The sequence below is a fragment of the Rhinopithecus roxellana genome, chromosome 5 (assembly GCF_007565055.1).
Source record: "Rhinopithecus roxellana isolate Shanxi Qingling chromosome 5, ASM756505v1, whole genome shotgun sequence".
Lineage (NCBI taxonomy): Eukaryota > Metazoa > Chordata > Mammalia > Primates > Cercopithecidae > Rhinopithecus > Rhinopithecus roxellana.
Window position 1 is genome coordinate 11,558,698 of NC_044553.1, and position 19,099 is coordinate 11,577,796.

Genomic DNA, 19,099 nt, shown 5'->3' on the forward strand with positions numbered 1-19,099 from the left:
TTTCACCATTTTGGCCAGGCTGGTCTTGAACTCCTGACCTCGTGATTCACCCACCTCAGCCTCCCAAAGTGCTGGGATTACAGGCGTGAGCCACCGCGCCTGGCCTGTTTTGAGACAGTCTCACTCTGTCATCCAGGCTGGAGTGCAGTGGCGCAATCTTGGCTCACTGCAACCTCCACCTCCTGGGTTCAAGCAATTCTCCTGCCTCAGCCTCCCCAGCAGCTAGGATTACAGGCATGCGCCACTGCGTCTGGCTAATTTTTGTATTTTGAGTAGAGATGGGGGTTTCATCATGTTGGCCAGGCTGGTCTTGAACTCCTGACCTCAGGTGATTCACCCACCTTGGCCTCCCAAAGTGCTGGAATTACAGGTGTGAGCCACCATGCCCAGCCTATTTCCAACACTCTTTATATTCCCTCTCTTAATTTTTCAAAATTATGAACAACTTCTAATATACACACAAACAGAATTCTGATGAACCCCATATACCTATTACCCAGATTCAGTATTTATGAACATTTTGCTGCAGTTGTTTAAAACAAATTATGCTTAGAAGATTTCATCTCTAAATACTTGAGTATGTACTTCTAAAAAATAAAGACATTTCCGGCCAGGCGCGGTAGCTCACACCTGTAATCCTAGCACTTTGGGAGACCGAGGTGGGTGGATCACCTGAGGTTGGGAGTTTAAGACCAGCCTGACCAACATGGAGAAACCTTGTCTCTACTAAAACTACAAAATTAGCCAGGCGTGATGGTGCATGACTGTAATCCCAGCTACTCGGGAAGGCTGAGGCAGGAGAATCACTTGAAACCGGGAGGCAGAGGTTGCGGTGAGCTGAGATCACGCCGTTGCACTCCAGCCTGGGCAAGAAGAGCAAAACTCCATCTCAAAAAATAAAACAAGTAAAAAAATAAAATGAAGACATTTCCTTTCACAGCCACAATATCATCATCACACTTAACAAAATCAGCAGTAATTCCTTGTTATCTGTTACAGGGTCCAGATTTAAACTTCTCTATTTGTTTCAAAGAGGTCTTTTAAACCATCTATTTATTTAAATCAAGAACCAAGTAAGATCAACGCATTTTATTTGGATGTCTTTTTAAATCTCTTCATCTAAAACAGATTTGTCTGACGAAACAGATTTTGTCTTACTGACAAAAGGTAGTCAATTTTCCTACTGAATGTCCTTGCAAGCTATATTTGTTTATTTACTCATTCCTCTAGGCCCCATGTTTTCTATAGACTACAAATTATATCTAAAGGTTTGATTATACTCACCCATTCCAATCTGACTTTCACTCCCTGAATCTCACTCCACCAAAACTATTCAAGATCACCAGTGACCTCCACAGTGGTGAAGTCCAGATTCTTACCTCTATTATACTTGATCTAACAAGCAGTACTGACTAACATAGTTAATCAGTCTCTCCTTGATATGCACTCTTCTATTCGGTTTCTAGGATAGCACGTTCTTCTGGTTATCCTCTTACATTACTTTGCACTGCTCCTTGGTTCTTTACTAGTTGTCCCTTGTCTTTTTTTTTTTTTTTTGAGACAGAGGCTTGCTCCGTCACCAGGCTGGAATTCAGTGGCATGATCTCGGCTCACTGCAACCTCCACCTCCGGGTTCAGGTGATTCTCCTGCCTCAGCCTCCTGAGTAGCTGGGATTACAGGCACGTGTCACCACACCCAGCTGATTTTTGTATTTTCAGTAGAGATGAGGTTTCAACATGTTGGTCAGGCTGGTCTCGAACTCCTGACCTCATGATCCACCCACCTCAGCATCCCAAAGTTCTGGGATTACAGGCATGAGCCACTGCACCCGACCTGATCCTTTTTTTCTTTTCTTTTTTTTTAGGGAACAGGATCTCCATGTGTTGCCCAGGCCAGAGTGCAGTGGCCTTTCACAGGCACCATCATAGCACACTAAAGCTTCAAACTCCTGAGCTCAAGATTTCCTGCCTCAGTTTCTGGAGTAGCTAGGGCTACAGGCCTGACTCCAAAGTGATCCTTTTAAAATATAAATCAGATTATATAAACACCCATTAATGGCCTCTCGTTTCAGAGTAAAAGTCAATGTCTTTATAATGATGGTCCTTAGGATTCTATGCAATCTATCTCCCTTGCTCATTCTTCTATACCCAGTTACCTACTTGCATTCACTAAAACATATCAGGCACACTCCTACCTCTAAGCCTTTGCAAATGGGAAATAAAGGATATTTTAATAGCATACTGACATAGTTAGACTTTTATTTGAAATATTTTTGGTTAAGAAATGGAGCATTATGGCCGGGCGCGGTGGCTCAAGCCTGTAATCCCAGCACTTTGGGAGGCCGAGACGGGCGGATCACGAGGTCAGGAGATCGAGACCATCCTGGCTAACACGGTGAAACCCCGTCTCTACTAAAAATACAAAAATTAGCCGGGCGAGGTGGCAGGCGCCTGTAGTCCCAGCTACTCGGGAGGCTGAGGCAGGAGAATGGCGTAAACCTGGGAGGCGGAGCTTGCAGTGAGCTGAGATCAGGCCACTGCACTCCAGCCCGGGCGACAGAGCGAGACTCCGCCTCAAAAAAAAAAAAAAAAAAAAAGAAATGGAGCATTTGAGAGGACAAGAGTAAAGGCAAGGAGATGACTTAGGAGGTAACACTACCACCCTTTCTCAAATAAAAAATGTTTGGTTCTTTCTGCCATTCCCCATTTATCCTAGCATTATTTCAATGCCATCTGGCTCCTAATGCCTGTTATATGAACACAACAACTAGGAGTAGGGTGACTCCTGACTAAAACACAAGTCATTTCTCAGTTCCCTTTCTCTTCTCTGTAGCATCCTTTGCCTTATAAGATGCTCTATTTTTACCTTTTTCTGAGATTATTCCTTTCTTCTTTAGTTGGTTCCCTCCATCCTAATGGTCCCAATCCTTCTGGGCAAACTGCAAGGATGGATTCTTTGCTCTTCTTAGTAACGTTTCCATTGACAAAGTACTCTCATTTCATGGATTCTTTAATTATTCTATTTTTACATTGCTTATCAGTTTATCTTATCAACACTTACCCTACCTAAGCTCCATAAGAACTTTAGGATTTCTATTAGGCAATATAGATAAAGTGTTATAATACTCCATAGGTAAATAGCTTTGCCTTAAAGACAGTAGTTAGTTGTAGAAAACAGGTTAAGGGGCCAGGCGTGGTGGTTCATGCCTGTAATCCCTAAGCTTTGGGAGGCTGAGGCAAGAGAATTCCTTGAGCCCAGGAATTTGAGGTTACAGTGAGTATACCACTGCATTCCTGCCCGGGTGACAGTGAGACCCTGTCTCTTGTAATTAAAAAAAAAAAAAAAGAAAGAAAAGAAAAAAAGGAAAAAGACCAAAAAAGAAAAGTTATTTATAGAATGATATTTCAAAATTCTTCTGGCCAGGGTTTTTTACTCACACAGGCATTAAACCAACTATTATTCACTCTTCAAAGTACTTAAAATAACAACAGACCTTTACTTACTTGGCTTAACGACGGCCTTTTCTGGAATAAGTTCTTGAGAAGTCTCATCTAATTCAACAAGAATTCTACCTTCCAAGGTTGGAATGTTTACATCTTTCAAACCAAAGTGTCTATTTCGTTCATATTCCTTATGTCTGTTTTCTTTCTGAGACAGTGATTTCCTATGAGCAATTTTAGTTCTAATCATTTCAGTACTTAAATCCTTCCTGTGCCGACTGGCAAAATGTGATGAAGACATCCTGTCAAGGAAAAGGACAAAACCCAACTTACATGAATTTTCATTATTTAAAAAATTAAGATTATAGTTCATCTCCTGTCCCACTTCAGGGCCTTCTGAAATAAAAATATAAAATGTGCAATGAAAGAAATATGTAACACTGAAAAGTGGGAAGAAGATTATCAGGGCATAAGAAGCTACCTGTTTGGGGGTTTTAAATAGGAACTTGCTTGACCAATGAAGAGAAAGCCAGGAAGCTATAGTCCAGAATAAAAGAGGCTCTGGGCTTACAGAACACTGCAAAAAGAAAAGCGTGAACTAAAGATGAAAATAGGTTAAGTGGGCCGGGCGCGGTGGCTCAAGCCTGTAATCCCAGCACTTTGGGAGGCCGAGACGGGCGGATCACGAGGTCAGGAGATCGAGACCATCCTGGCTAACACGGTGAAACCCCGTCTCTACTAAATGCAAAAAAAAAAAAAAAACTAGCCGGGCGAGGTGGCAGGCGCCTGTAGTCCCAGCTACTGGGGAGGCTGAGGCAGGAGAATGGCGTAAACCCGGGAGGCGGAGCTTGCAGTGAGCTGAGATCCGGCCACTGCACTCCAGACCGGGCGACAGAGCAAGACTCCGTCTCAAAAAAAAAAAAAAAAAAAAAAAAAAAAAGAAAATAGGTTAAGTGAAGGACCATGTACAGAATAGTTTTCTTACCCATGATGACGAATGCAGGTAGTCTAACATTTCTTCTAAAGCCAAAAAAAAAAAAAGCAAAAACAAAAACAAACAAAAACCCCACACCAGGTACCTATTAGTCATGTAGAGATAATCAATAGGCAGCCAGATACAGATAGAGTTAGATAGAGAGGCACAGGGCAAAGTATGTGGGAAGGAACAAGGAGCTTCCATGCTCTCTCAGGTAGCACCACCGTTTAGGAACCTTCATGTGTTCACCTAAAAGCTCTCCAAACACAGGTGTGTTTTTTTGGTTTTTATGGCAGCTTCATTACATAAGCATGAGTGATTAAATCATTGGCCACTGGTGATCAAGTCAACCTTCAGCTCCTCTCCCCTCCCCAGAGGTTGTGAGGTGGGGCTGAAAATCCCAACTCTCTAATCCTGCCTTGGTCTGTCTAGTGACCAGCCCCAATCCAGAAGCTACTGAGAGGCATCCAGCTATCAGTCAATCATTAGCATACAAAAAGATACCACTTTGAAGACTCCAAGGATTTTAGTAGTTTACCAGAAAACAGAACAAGACCAAATATATAGTTCACAATAACCCTATCAGTTTGCTCCATTATTTTCATCCATACAAGAAATCATACAGTTTAGGCTGGCAGGGTGGCTTAGGCCTATAATGCTACCACTTTGGGAGGCCAAGGCAGGAGGATTGCTTGAGTCCAGGAGTTTGAGACCAGCCTGGGCAACATAACACGACTCTGTCTCTATAAATTTTAAGAAAGAAAAGCCATACACACATACACACATGCACGAAATCATATAGTTTACTTGGCACATGCCTTTTTCTTGGAAAGATCTTTGAGAATGTATTCAAGCAAAACAAAAGAGGTCAATAAAGACATGTCAGTGGGTCCAACTGGGGAGAACAAAGAAAACTGGAAAGTTTGAGGGGGTCACCTGTGTAGCTGGTATAGAGAACTACCAAGTCAAACTGGAGAAAGGATACTGATTCTCAGACGTCTTGGCAGTTAAAAAACAAAAAACAAAAAAAAGGTAAGGGGGAGGCTCTGTGATAGGCACACTATGGTATACTCTTCAACAAGAATTAACTAAATCCACTAGAAAACTCCAGATAATAGGAAAATTGGCACAAGTAATGCAATAAATTGTTACATGATTCTAAGCAATCGACAAAATATAAAAAATGAGAATCTGACCTGCACGCTAATAACATTCTCCTCCAAGACTCAAGGAAAGTGACAATGGACTGTGCTTTTCATAAAGAACTATTTTCTACTATTTATCTCCTGCAGTATTAATTCGCTGAAGATTGAAGAAAAATTAAGACTTATGTATTAAATACTGGACAGCACTATCCACAGCAAGAGAAAGAGCGAGCAAGGACAACATTAAAGGTATAATTATCAGAATAACCCTGAAAGGTAGTTATTATCGCTCTTATACAGATGAGGTCAATTAACTGCTCACATTAGCATATCTAAAAGGTAGTGAAGCTGAGATCCCAAGCCAGGCAGCCTGACTCTTCACACACACCTAAATTTTGTTTGGCTGAGTGGCGTTTCCTCCAGCTTGAAAGTCTAGAATGCGTTAATCTTGCTTGACTAAAGGTTCTCAACCGGGCGTTTTTAGTTGCCATGTGACCTGGGAAGAGCTACGGAAATTAATGTCGGAGCTAGTGAAGAACAGTTTCACCCCAAAGGCCAATTACGCCCCCGTGGTGAAACACTGACTTCTACAGAGGTCACGGCAAATATACGGACTCTTCTAAAGGTTCGCGTTATCAGCTTCAGTAAGGGCAGGTAACACGCTCCTAAAAGAGGCTGTCTCTGACTGGCTCCGACGCTCGCAGTCCCCGGTCCTCAGACCCTTCTAGACCTTCAACGGAAGCGGGCCAGCGTTCTCCGTCCAGCTCTCCAGCACCCACCTACCTGAGGCACCTTCTAGCGTGAAACCTCAACCAAACAAAAAGTAAACAACACTCGTTCTGGACGACCACCGCCGACTCCGAAGCAGGAACGTTCACAACCCGAGCCTCCACGAAATTCAAACTTGCCGCACGGAGCTGCTGATTGGAGGGGCTTTAACCAACACTTCCGGGGAAGATCCCGCCCCTTCCACTCAACGAGGCTTGCGATTGGTTTGCTCCTTGCGACATTTGAATTGATTGAAAGGTGAAGGGACTGTTCAAAAGATGGGTGTGAGAGGGAAAATAGGCGGGACCGCGACGCGGGATGAGAAGGGGTGGAGCAGTGGGGGCGCTCACGTCAGGTGAAGGGCGGGAGTGGGCGGCGGAGGCCAGGGGGTGATGCTGGGCCCCTGGCGAAACTGGGCTGCGGGAAATCTACCCCAGAACTCGCGGGGCTTTTTTTGTTTTTGTTTTTGTTTTTTGAGACAAGGTATCAGTCTGTGGCTCAGGCTGGAGTGCAGTGGGCACCGACCACTGCTCACTGCTGCCTTGACCTACTGGGTTCAAACCATCCTCCCACCTCAGCCTCCAGAGTAGCTGGGACTATAAGCGCGCACTACCACGCCTGGCTAACTTTAAAAAAATTCTGTAGAGACAGGGCTTCACTACCTTGCCCAAACTGGATTCAGGGCTTTTTAATATCTTTGTTTAGTCACAGAACCCAGCAGACCTTCTTGGACTGTTTTCTTTACGTTTTAAAGAAAAGGCTTACCCCAATTATCAAAAACTTACATCGTTTAGTGTTACTTTTCAACGTCGCCAGCCCCTCTCCCCTTTTTTTTCATTTCTAGTTTGTTTTTTGTTGAGGCAAAGTTTTCGTACGGTGAAAATAGTAGTTTTTTGCCAGGCGTGGTGGCTCACGCCTGCAATCCCAGCACTTTGAGAGGCCGAGGCGGGCGGATCACAAGGTCAGGAGATCAAGACTATTCTAGCTAACACGGTGAAACCCCGTCTCTACTAAAAATACAAAAAATTAGCCGGGCGTGGTGGCGGGCGCCTGTAGTCCCAGCTACTCGGGAGGCTGAGGCAAGAGAATGGCGTGACCCTGGGAGGCGGAGCCTGCAGTGAGCGGAGATCGAACCAGGGCACTGCAGCCTGGGCGACAGAGCGAGACTCCGTCTCAAATAAATAAATAAATAAATAATAATAGTTTTTTCCCCCCAGTGGACAATTTGATGAGTTTTGGTAAATGTACACAGCTGTGTAACTACCACCCCATCAGGACGTAGAGCATTTCCATCACTCAGAAGAGTGGCCTGTTTCTTTCCAGTCTATCTCCCACCGCATCAGCAACCACTCCTCTTATTTCTGACACTATAAAAATGAAGGTGACAGGTACTCTGTTGGGTCTGCGTGAACCAGAAGTTAGTAGTGTTTGTTATTGAGAGGCACTCCATTGAAAACTTTATGCATTCGCCAGTTGATGGATATGTATTGCTTTCAATTTTTGGCTATTATAAGCAAAGTTGCTATAACCATTCTTGTACAAGTCCTTGTGGGCATGTTTTATTTCCCTTGAGGAAATACAGGAGTATTCCACAGGAGTGGAATTTCTGGGTCGTTCTGGGTATGTTTAACTTAAATTTTTTTTTTAGAAGCAGGGTCTCTCTGTCCCCCAGGCTACAGAGCAGTGGCACAATCATAGTTCACTGCAGCCTTGGCCTCTTGAATAGCTGCAACTATAAGCGGGTGCTGTCACCCTTGACTATAGATATGTCTAACTTTATAAGGAATTGCCAAGCAGTTTTCCAAAGTGGTTGTACCATTTTACAATTCCCACCAGTCATGTATAAGAGTTCCACTTGTTTCACATGTTTTCCAGCATGTGGGGTTGTCAGTCTTTAATGTTCACCCTTCTGATCAGGCACTGTGGCTCACGCTTGTAATCCCAGCACTTTGGGAGGTCGAGGCGGGTGGATCACAAGGTCAAGAGATCAAGACCAGCCTGGCCACTATGGTGAAACCCCGTCTCTGCTAAAAATACAAAAATTAGCTGGGCATGGTGGCACACACCTGTAGTCCCAGCTACTCAGGAGGCTGAGGCAGGAGAATCGGTTGAATCCAGGAGGCGGAGGTTGCAGTGAGCTGAGATCTCACCATTCCACTCTAGCCTGGCCTGGGTGACGGAGCAAGACTCAGTCTCAAAAAAAAAAAAAAAAAAAGAGGCTGAGAATGGTGGCTTATAATTTCAGCACTTTGGGAGACCAAGATGGGAGGAGAATCACTTGAGATCACTTGAGGCCAGGAGTTCAAGTCCAGCACTGGCAACATAGCAAGACCCTATCTCTACCAAATAATAATAATAATAATAAAATATTAGCTGGGCATGGTGGCACACATCTCTAGACTCACTACTTGGGAGGCTGAAGTGGGAACATCACTGGAGCCCAGGAGTTTGAGGTTACAGTGAGCTGTGATGGCACTACTGTACCCTAGCCTGGACAAAAAAGTGGGACCCTGTCTCAAACAACAACAACAACAACAAAAGAAAATACAGCAACAACAACAACAAACAGAAACAAAACTATTCTGCTATTAAGAAACTCGGATGCATTCTTCAGCATGTCAGTTATATTTTTTGACCCTAGAATTTCTGCTGCTTTTAAATTATTTCAGCTTCTTTGTTAAATTTATCTGATAGAATTCCGAATTCCTTGTCTGTGTTATATTGAATTTCTTTGAGTTTCCTCAAAACAGCTGCTTTGAATTCTCTGCCTGAAAGTTCATATAACTATGAATTTTCATAGATATATGAAATAGGATAGAAAGTTCATATATCTGTGTTTCTCCAGGGTTGGTCCCTGGTTCCTTATTTAGTTCATTTTGTGAGATCATGTTTCCTGGATGGTGTTAATGCTTGTAGATGTTCATTGGTGTCTGGGCATTGAAAAATTAAGTATTTATTGTAGTGTTCACAATCTGGGCTTGCTTTTGGCTGTCCTTCTTGGGAAGGCTTTCAGGGTATTTGAAGGGACTTGTGCCCCAAGCCTAATAATGCTGTGGTTTTTTCAGACTTGTAGAGGTACCACCTTGATGGTCTTGGAAAAGATCTGGAAGAATTCTCTGAATTACAGGCAGAGACTCTTGTTCTTTTCACTTACTTGCTCCGAAATAAATGGAATCTCTCTCTCTGCTGAGCCAGTTGTAACTGAGGGTGGTGGCCCACTGTGGCCACCACCACTGGGACTGTGCTGGATCAGACATTAAGCCAGCACCTATCATGAGTTTCTGTAGGCCCCGGGTGTTCCCAGAGCTGGGCTGTCTGGGAGCTAGGGATTGGAGTCAGAAATCTTAGCAATTTACCTGACGTTCTATTCTTTTTTTTTTTTTTTTTTTTTTTGAGATGGAGTGTCACTCTGCCGCCCAGGCTGGAGTGCAATGGCACAATCTTGGCTCACTGCAACCTCTGCCTCCTGGATTCAAGTGATTCTCCTGCCTCAGTCTCCCGAGTAGCTAGGATTACAGGTGTCCACCACCACAGCCAGCTAATTTTTGTATTTTTAGTAGACACGGGGTTTCACTATGTTGGACAGGCTGGTCTTGAACTCCTGACCTCGTGATCCACCCACTTTGGCCTCCCATAGTGCTGGGATTACAGGCTTGAGCCACTGTGCCCGGCCTACCTGATGTTCTATTTTTCTGTGGCTAAGCTGACATTCAAACCATAATACAAAGCCCTTTCAACTCTTTCCTTCCCTTTCCACAGGCAGAGGAGCCTCTCCTATAGCCACCACCACCACCTGTTCATGAGGGTTTCTGCCAGGCCACGGCTGATGTTCACATAAAGTTCAAGCATTCTTCTGTCAGCTTGTGGTGAATGCTGCCAGGCCTAGAACTCACCCTTCAGGGCAATGGGCTTCCCTCTGGCCCAGGGAAGATCCAGAAATGCTGTCAAGAGCCTTAGCCTGGACCCGAGGACTCCCCCAAGAACCCTCTTGGTGCTCTACCCCTCTGTGGCTGAACTGGTACCTAAGGTGCAAGACAAAGCCCCCTTTACGTTTCCCTCTGCTTTTCTCAAATAGGAGTCTTTCACTGTAGCCACCACAGCTGGGAATGTGCTGGGTCACCCCTGAAGCCAGCATATCTCAGAGCCCAAGGCCCACAGCATACTCCCTGTTATCGCTGCTCTTCAGGGCCCAAGGACTGATGAATCCTGCCAGGACTGAGTCCTTCCTTTCAAGGCAGTGGGTTCCCTGTTGGCTCAAGATGTGTTTAGAAATGTTGTCTAGGAGCTAGGGCCTGGGATGGGAGCCTCATCACCCTGCTTAATGTCCTATCGTACTGTGGCTGAGCTGGTGGATCCCAGATGCAAGACAAAGTCCTCTTTACTCTTCACTCTCCTCTACTTAAGCAGAAGGAAAGAGTCACTTTTGTTGCAGAGAGCTGCACTGCCTGGGGTTTGGGGAGGTGTGGCACAAGCACTCCCTTAGTTGTGCCAGCTGGTGTCACTCTAGGTCACTTACCATGCTAGTTCACTGGCTGTAAGGCAAGCCTAGCACTAGGAGTTGCCAAGGACTTGCAGTCCTTGTGTGCTAGACTGCCTTTCAGGTTTACCTAGGACCCCAGAGCACTTCAGTCCGCTGTGGTGTGCCTTGCTGAGAAACTCAAGTTCCAATTGCTAGGTTATTCCCCTCTGGCTAGGGCTGGTGCAAATGCTCCCTCCATACGTGGGTGCTGGCTGAACCCAGCATAGCTTTACGCTGCTGTGGCAAGGCAGCGTTGTAATATAATGAGAAGTCCATGGGTCACTGCGCCCTCCCTCGCCAAAGTGCACAGATTCTGTCTCCACACCATATGGCCACTGGTGAAGGATGGGGGAGGGATGGTGTCAGCAATTCAAGACTGTTTCTCCTGTCTTCCTCAATGCCTCTTTTGGAAATATGAAGTCAAAACCAGGTACCATGATTGTTCACCTGATTTGTGGTGCTGTGTGCAGATAGTCATTAAAATTTGGTGTTCCAGTAGGAGATGAATGGTGTAGGCTTCTATTTCGCCTTCTTACTTCCTTTCCCCTCATTACTTATTTATTTAATCATTTGCCTATTTCAGGATGGAGTCTTAGAATATTTATTTTATACTTTGGGTTATACTCCCATACTGCTTTATTTTATTGCTCAAATTGTTCCAGCTACAGCCATTGGCACCTCTTTCCGTTTGTTCCTCTCTCACTTTGACATATTCCCATCATTGTACAGGTATTTTTTTGTCTCTGTTTATTTGTTTTAGCACTTTCTTACTCTTTGATACCACAAGATGCTCATAACTCATCTTTTATATGTTTTCCTGCCACAGTACTAAAATCAGCATTTTTCCAAGTAGCATTAATTTGTATTTTATTTACTTGTATTTTTAAAATTAGAGAACCTGTGAAACTTAGATAAGTGGTTAAATCATTTAAATCATTCTATGGAGCTTAATTCAACATGCATTGAGCCCTACTACATACCAAGTGCTGTATTTAAGCACAATTGAAGAAGATACAGTTCCTGCCCTCACACAGTTCTAATGGTGAAGTTGTAAGCAATTTTTTTGTTTCAAGTCCAGAGGAGCCATGATAACCCCATTCACTGTTAATCAACTCTGTTACCTGAGCAGTCGCGTGATCAGCCAACTAGCAACTGCTTGTTGAATGCCTAATATTAATGACAAACATAAAATTAGTGACATTTTAATGAACACTGATAACCTCTGAACAATGTACAATTTTCAATCTTTCAAATCTTAACAGTCTTTTATACTGTATACTAAACATTTAAAAAATGAGTACAGTTTCATTAGGATGTCAGTGAATTGTATCCTCCATAAAAATCCCCAAATAATTATTCCCAGAAGAGGATTCTACTGCTGTCTGGAATGGTGGCAGTATTCACAAGTCATTTATTTATTTATATTTTATTTATTTATTGTTTGAGACAGAGTCTTGCTCTGTCACCCAGGCTGGAGTGTAGTGGCATGATCTCGGCTCACTGCAACCTCCCCCTCCTGGGTTCAAGTGATTCTCCTGCCTCAGCCTCCAGAGTAGCTGGGACTACAGGTGCACACCACCAAGCCTGGCAAGTAACTTGCCTTAAAGTAACCTACTCAAGATCACACAAGGAAAGTAGACAAATAAAAAATATTTGATTAATTCTTAGATCCAGAGAGTATAATTTTATCATTTTTATTTTCCTCTTCTTATGGTTACATATTTTCCTAGTTTTTCCATATGCACCTAATATGTTTTGCAGTTATAGCATTGTTTAACAACACAACATCCAAGTTTTATTTTAGAGACAGGGTCTTGCTCCATAGCCCAGGCTGCAATGCAGTGATGTGATCATAGCTTGCTGCAGCCTCAATCTCCTGGGCTTAACCGATCATGCTGCCTTAACCTCCCCTGTTACATGTATTATTTGCTGTATTCTTGCAGTTAAGTAAGCTAGAGAAAGAAAATGTTATTAAGAAAATATATTTAGTATTCATTAAGTGGAAGTGGATCATCGTAAAGATCTTCATCCTTTTCATCTTCACATTGAGTAGGCTGAAAAGGAGGGGTTGGTCTCGCTGTTCAGGGGTGCCAAAGCAGAAGACAATCCATGTATAAGGAGATGGGGCAGTTCAAACCCATGTTATCTGAGGGTCGGCTGTTATTTAAATTTAAATATAAAACTGGTATCTGTTTTAAATTCAGTTATTGGAAAACTCTTGAGTATGTTGGAACAACTGGAGTATGTAAATCTGCATTTCCAACTGTAAATTCACTTTTTCTTTTTTTCTTTTTTTTTCTGAGACGGGGTCTCCCTCTGTCGCCCAGGCTGGAGTGCAGTGGTACGATCTCAGCTCACTGCAAGCTCCGCCTCCCAGGTTCATGCTGTTCTCCCGCTTCAGCCTCTCCTGCTTCAACAGGCACCTGTAACTGGGACTACAGGTTCCTGCCTCTCCTGCTTCAGCAGGCACCTGTAGCTGGGACTACAGGTGCCTGCCACCAAGCCCGGCCCTTAAATTCACTTTTTCAACTGCAAATTTTCTAAATACAAAGCAAGTATTTCCAGTGAAAATCTAAAGCCCAAATTGATATCTACTATACTGGATTTATTTTTTTTCTTTTTCTTTCTTTTTTTCTTTTTTTAGAAACAAAGTCATGCTAAACAAAGTCAGCCCAGGCTGGTCTCGAACTCCTAGCCTCGATCCTCCTGCTTCAGCTTCCCAAAGTGCTGGGATTACAAGCATGAGCCACTGTGCCCAGCTATATACTGGATATCTGAGACTTGGTACAAAAAAAAAGAGAAAGTAATTTAATATTTTCATATTGATTTTAGGTTGAATATTGTGAATATATTGAGTTAAAATGTATTACTAAAATTAGTTTCACCTGTTTCTATTTACTTTTTAATGTGACTATTAGAAACATGTAAATTACGTGGATAGTTCACATTACATTTCTATTGGAAAACATCATAATTTATGAGAAACTTTGCTGTTTGAAATTATATCAATGAGAATGGAATGTCTCACTCCTACTTGAAAGATCTGAGCCATGTGTGTCACTTTGACATAGAAGAGCTGCCTCAGTTTCCAACCCAGAGCTTCAGATAAAAGATTTTTAAATTGTAGTTTCCAAGGAAACCGGTAATCAGACTAGCATGTTCCTAACAGAACCTTAAAAAGAAAATGTTTCTAATGAGAGGCAGCCAAGGCCATGTAAACAGTGTTTCTTCTTATGCTATACAGCCCCTCTCCTTTTGAGTGATTACTGCTCTTTTACCAGTGACACCCCCAGTTCTGCTTTGTTCCTGTCAGCTCCAGAACAAAGATTATTGAGAACTCTCAATTGCTAAACTGCCCCTGCTTCATGACAGCACCATTCCAGAGCTGATCCCTGCTTCTCCCGGTCCCTCCTCAGAATCATTCGGCATAAGCCCAAACTCTGTGATAAGCCTTTCCCAAGTCTCTCTTGCCCAGAAACCCCAGGACAGCAAATAAACAAACCAAACATTAACTACAAGTGTGTTCCTGGTGGTGTTCGTCTGATGGGTTCTATTGCAAACATAGAAAATGGTCTAAAACTGGTACTTGTCTTGAAATCTTCAAGTTGGAGCCAAAAGTATAACCGAGTACCCCCATTTGCTAAGAGATACAGAATGAGTTATTTTTTAATTATTTTTTCTCTTTCCTTCTTTTTCCCTGTGCCCCACTTCCTACATAGCTCTTTATAAATGTAATTACAGTTTTTTACCTCCCCTGCACCAGATGCTCCCTACAGGGCAAGGTCATCTAATTATGTCCTTAGAAGCTTCAGAGCAGAACTCTCCCACCAGGAGATTTTCCCTCAAGAGACAACAGTCAATCTACAATCCAAAGTATGCCTACTATGAAACTCTCTCCCACCTGGAGAGTTTCAGCCATTTTTACAACCTAGTTCTGCCCACAAAAGGCACCAGCTCTACTGCCCATAGATAAGGCACCAAATCAAGTTATGCAGGTTCCCATCTCCGTTTTCCTCTCTGCATGCCATTCATGCCAAGTCCCCCTTTAAAAGTGCCTGCTTTCGGCTGGGCGCAGTGGCTCAAGCCTGTAATCCCAGCATTTTGGCAGGCCAAGGCAGGCAAATCACCTGAGGTCAGGAGTTCAAGACCAGCCTGACTAATATGGTGAAACCCCGTCTGTACTAAAAATACAATAACTTGCCGGGCGTGGTGGTAGGCGCCTGTAGTCCCAGCTACTCGGGAGGCGGAGACAGAAGTGCTTGAAGCCGGCTATTGCATTCCAGCCTTGGCGACAAAAGCGAGACTCCTTCTCAAAAAAAAAAAAAAAAAAAAAAAGTGCCTGCTTTCTGCTCCACAAGCAAATTGGTACCTTTAAAAGCAAGAGCCTGTGCTTCTTTCACTAAGCTAGCTTTGGAACAAAAGTCACTTTCTTTATACCAGGCCTCACTTTTAATTGTACTCTGCAAGTGGTGAGTGACTGAATCTGTCTTTTGGTTACAAAAGGAGCAAAAGGAATCATTCACTCATTCAAGAAACACTAATAACATAAAGGTTGAGAGTGGAGTTTAAGTTTGTCCACCCTGAGCTGCTCAAATCCTGTTCTCAAACTTCATCTGTAAGGTGCAGATCATATCAACATCTACTTTGTGAGATTGTTGTGAAAATTAGTGTGGAGAGGGTGTGGGCTTGGGCCCCACAGACTGGTTCAAATACCAATCTTGCCACTTTTTAATCTATGTGGCCTTGGGCAGGTAACTTAATCTTTCCTGAGCTTTGGTTTCCTCATCTGGAAAATAAAGATTTTCAACAACAACAGTAACAACAATGTCCTTGAATTGTTACCAACAGAAACTCTGTGTTGTATTGTGAGTTAACAGGAGAGTAGGAAAATAAATAAATAAATAAAGAAGACGAAAGAAATAAAGAAAAAGAAAAGAAACCATATGCATTTTTAATTAAAATGTTGAAAAATAAAGAGAAGTTTTGCTGTCAACAATTAGTAAGAATGGCCGGGCATGGTGGTGCATCCCTGTAATCCCAGCACTTTGGGAGGCCAAGGCAGGAGGATCACTTGAGCTCAGGGGTTCAAGACCAGCCTGGACAACATGGCAAAATGCCATCTAAACACATACAGGCGCGTGCGCGCGCACACACACACACACACACACACTTAGTATGAATGAAAAATTTTAATGTTAGCTGATCACAACTATAAACTGGTGGAGTCTATCTAGAAAACAAAAGATGTTTCCACCAGGCATGGCGGCTCATGCCTATAATCCCAGCACTTTGGGAGCTCAAGGCGGCAGACTGCTTGAGCCAAGAGTTCAAGACCAGTCTGGGCAACATGGCGAAACTTCGTCTCTACAAAAAAAAAAAAATGCAAAAAACTTAGTCAGTCTTTTCAGCGTGCATCTATAGTCCCAGCTGCTCAGGAGGCTGAGGTGGGAGGATGGCTTGAGCCCAGGAAGTTGAGGGTGCAGAGAGCCATGATTACACCACTGCACCCCAGCCTGGGTGACAGAGTGAGATCCTGTCTCAAAAAAAAAAAACAAAAAAGATGTTTCCTGATCAGTACCACTTGTTTAAAGCATGGATAAGATTTGACTTAATTCACAACATTGTGAGAAATTGGTTTGGATCAGCTTTTCCCCCCTACATGTTCATTTTGAGATTTTAACAAAGTGGAACTCTTCCAAACTTTTCTTTATTCATCCACTTATTGCTGCTTTCTTCCACCAATCATCAAAGGCTGTTAATAATTCTTCCCTTAGGAACCATCTGAGAAAGCATAGCAGAAATGCAATAAATATACTGATTGATATTTTTATTATGTAGATGTGTTACATAAAGTGACATATTTTTATGATGCTGTAAACTCATAACATGATTGAAAACACTTCTTAATTGAAAATCTCTAAAATTTAAGCACACACCTCCTAAAACACCTCTGAAAATATGTAAGCACAAAGTTGTTAAATGGCAATTATTTAAAAGTTATGTGCACATGTTGACAAAGCCTGACATTTACCATGTGGTGTGACAAGACTGTGTGAACCTTTCTTGCATTTTAATTTCTACTTTGTGTTTTAATAATGGTTTTTGTACAATAAATAATAGCTTAAAATGACTACAAATAGCTGAATCTAATTATAAGTCCCTGATGAACAAATTAAATATTACATTTTCCAGTTATTAAAAATATATATTTTTAAATTCTTTTCTTTTCTTTTTTTTTTTTTTTGAGACAGAGTCTCGCTCTGTCACCCAGGCTGGAGTGCAGTGGCACGATCTTGGCGATCTCGGCTCACTGCAACCACCACCTTCCAGGTTCAAGCGATTCTCTTCTCTCAGCCTCCCAAGAAGCTGGGATTATAGGTGCTTGCCACCACACCCAGCTGATTTTTGTATCTTTAGTAGAGACGGGGTTTCGCCATATTGGCCAAGCTGGTCTCAAACCCCTGACCTCAGGTGATCCGCCTGCCTCAGCCTCCCAAAATGCTGGGATTACAGGCGTGAGCCACCGCGCCTGGCAAATTATTTTTTTTAACAACTGTCCAATTTGTTGTTTTAAACATATTACATATTACAAATCAATCAGTCTCTTTTTGTTAGCTATTTAAAATTTTCCTATTACAAATAATCCTCTAATTAACATATTTTAAAATGTTGATTTTTGTTCAGGCTTCTTTTTTATATCACTAAAATATTTCCTCATTTTAAAGTCTTTATAACAAGGGAGGGAAGTAGTGTAATTTTTTTAAAAACCTATTTTTAGGCTGGGCATGGTGGCTTACCCCTATAATCCCAGCACTTTGGGAGGCCAAGGTGGGAAGATTGCTTGAGTCTTGGAGTTCGAGACTAGCCTGGGCAACATGGCAAAATCTTCTCTCTACAAAAAATACAAAAATTAGCAAGACATGGTGGCATGTACCTGTAGTCCCAGCTACTCAGGAGGCTGAGGTGGGAGGATCACTTGAGCCAGGAAGTTGAGGCTGCAGTGAGCTGTGATTAAGCCACTGCACTCCAGCCTGAGTGATGGGAGTGAGACCCTGTCTCAAAAAACAAAAAACAAAAACCAATTTTTTAAAACTGAAAGAAGCAAAAATACCTGTCAATGCAAAATGTATACATTAGAAAGTGAATCCCCACTTCCCACCTCATCACTACCATCTCCACCTAATGGTGATCCCTTTCAGGGTGTCCAAGTTTCCAATCATTTTTCAAGAGGGAATCCCAGATGGGCAATTATTGAGTAATAAGGAATCAGATAATTTAGAAATTATAAACACATTAAAGAAAATCATTGATAACAAAATAGAAAAAAATCAAACTGTATATATATTGATATAAAATAAGAAAAATGGCTGGGCATGGTGGCTCATGCCTGTAATCCCAGCACTTTGGGAGGCTGAGGTGGGAGGATCACTTGAGGTCAGGAGTTCAAGACCATCCTGGCCAACATGGTGAAAACCCATCTCTACAAAAAACACAAAAAGTAGGTGTGTTGGCACACACCTGTAATCCCAGCTATTCCAGAGGCTGAGGCAGGCCAATCACTTGAACCCAGGAGGCAGAGATTGCAGTAAGCTGAGATCATGCCACTGCACTCCAGCCTGGGCAATGGAGTGAGACTCTGTCTCAAAAAAAAAAAAAAAAAAAGAGGGAAACATTTGCAGAAAAGAAAGACAAAAAAGAACACCAACGGAGTGGGTAAATGAGAGAGCGCAGTTAATATTCCAGACGGAAGTTTAGTATCTAATAAAGATAACTGATGACACATTTCTTTGGAACATAACTAGTATTCAATGGATAAGTAAATATTTTACAAGGGAGAAGAATGAGAGCTAGGGATGAAATTTATCCTGCCATGAGTCTGCTAGGCCTGTGTGGTTAATGATTATCGTATCTTATATATTCTTTTATTCAAGATTTATGATTTATGCAAATTTGCTACATAAAGTTCAGATTACATGTAATATACATGGATAGAGATTACATATAGGAACTGTGATTTCTTTTAGCAAAATGTTGGAATATATTATTATTATTATTTTCAAGACAAGGTCTCACTCTGTCATCCGGGCTGAGTGCAGTGGTGAAATCATAACTCACTGCAGCCTCAAACCTCTGGGCTCAAGTGATCCTCCCACCTCAGCCTCCTGAGTAGTGGAGACTATAGGCAAGTGCCACCACTCCTGGCTAATTAAAAAAAAAAAAATCTATAGAGATGGGGTCTCACTATGTTGC

The 19,099-nt window shown here is 42.5% G+C and overlaps 1 protein-coding gene across 3 annotated transcripts in view; it reads right to left on the reverse strand.

Annotated features, from left to right (window-relative positions):
• Window positions 1-6,561, reverse strand: part of DLGAP5 (DLG associated protein 5) — a 41,531-nt gene extending 34,970 nt beyond the window's left edge. Inside the window, exons 1-2 of one of the 3 annotated variants that reach the window (XM_010372034.1) lie at window positions 6,346-6,561; window positions 3,505-3,743 (exon numbers count right to left, since the gene is read on the reverse strand). In XM_010372034.1, the coding sequence (XP_010370336.1) occupies window positions 3,505-3,742 (238 nt within the window). In that variant the 5' untranslated portion in view covers window position 3,743; window positions 6,346-6,561. Of the gene's footprint in view, window positions 1-3,504; window positions 3,746-6,345 lie in introns of those variants that run through there. The other 2 variants (XM_010372036.2, XM_010372035.2) reach the window with 2 other exon arrangements.
• Between the last annotated feature and the right edge of the window lie 12,538 nt (window positions 6,562-19,099).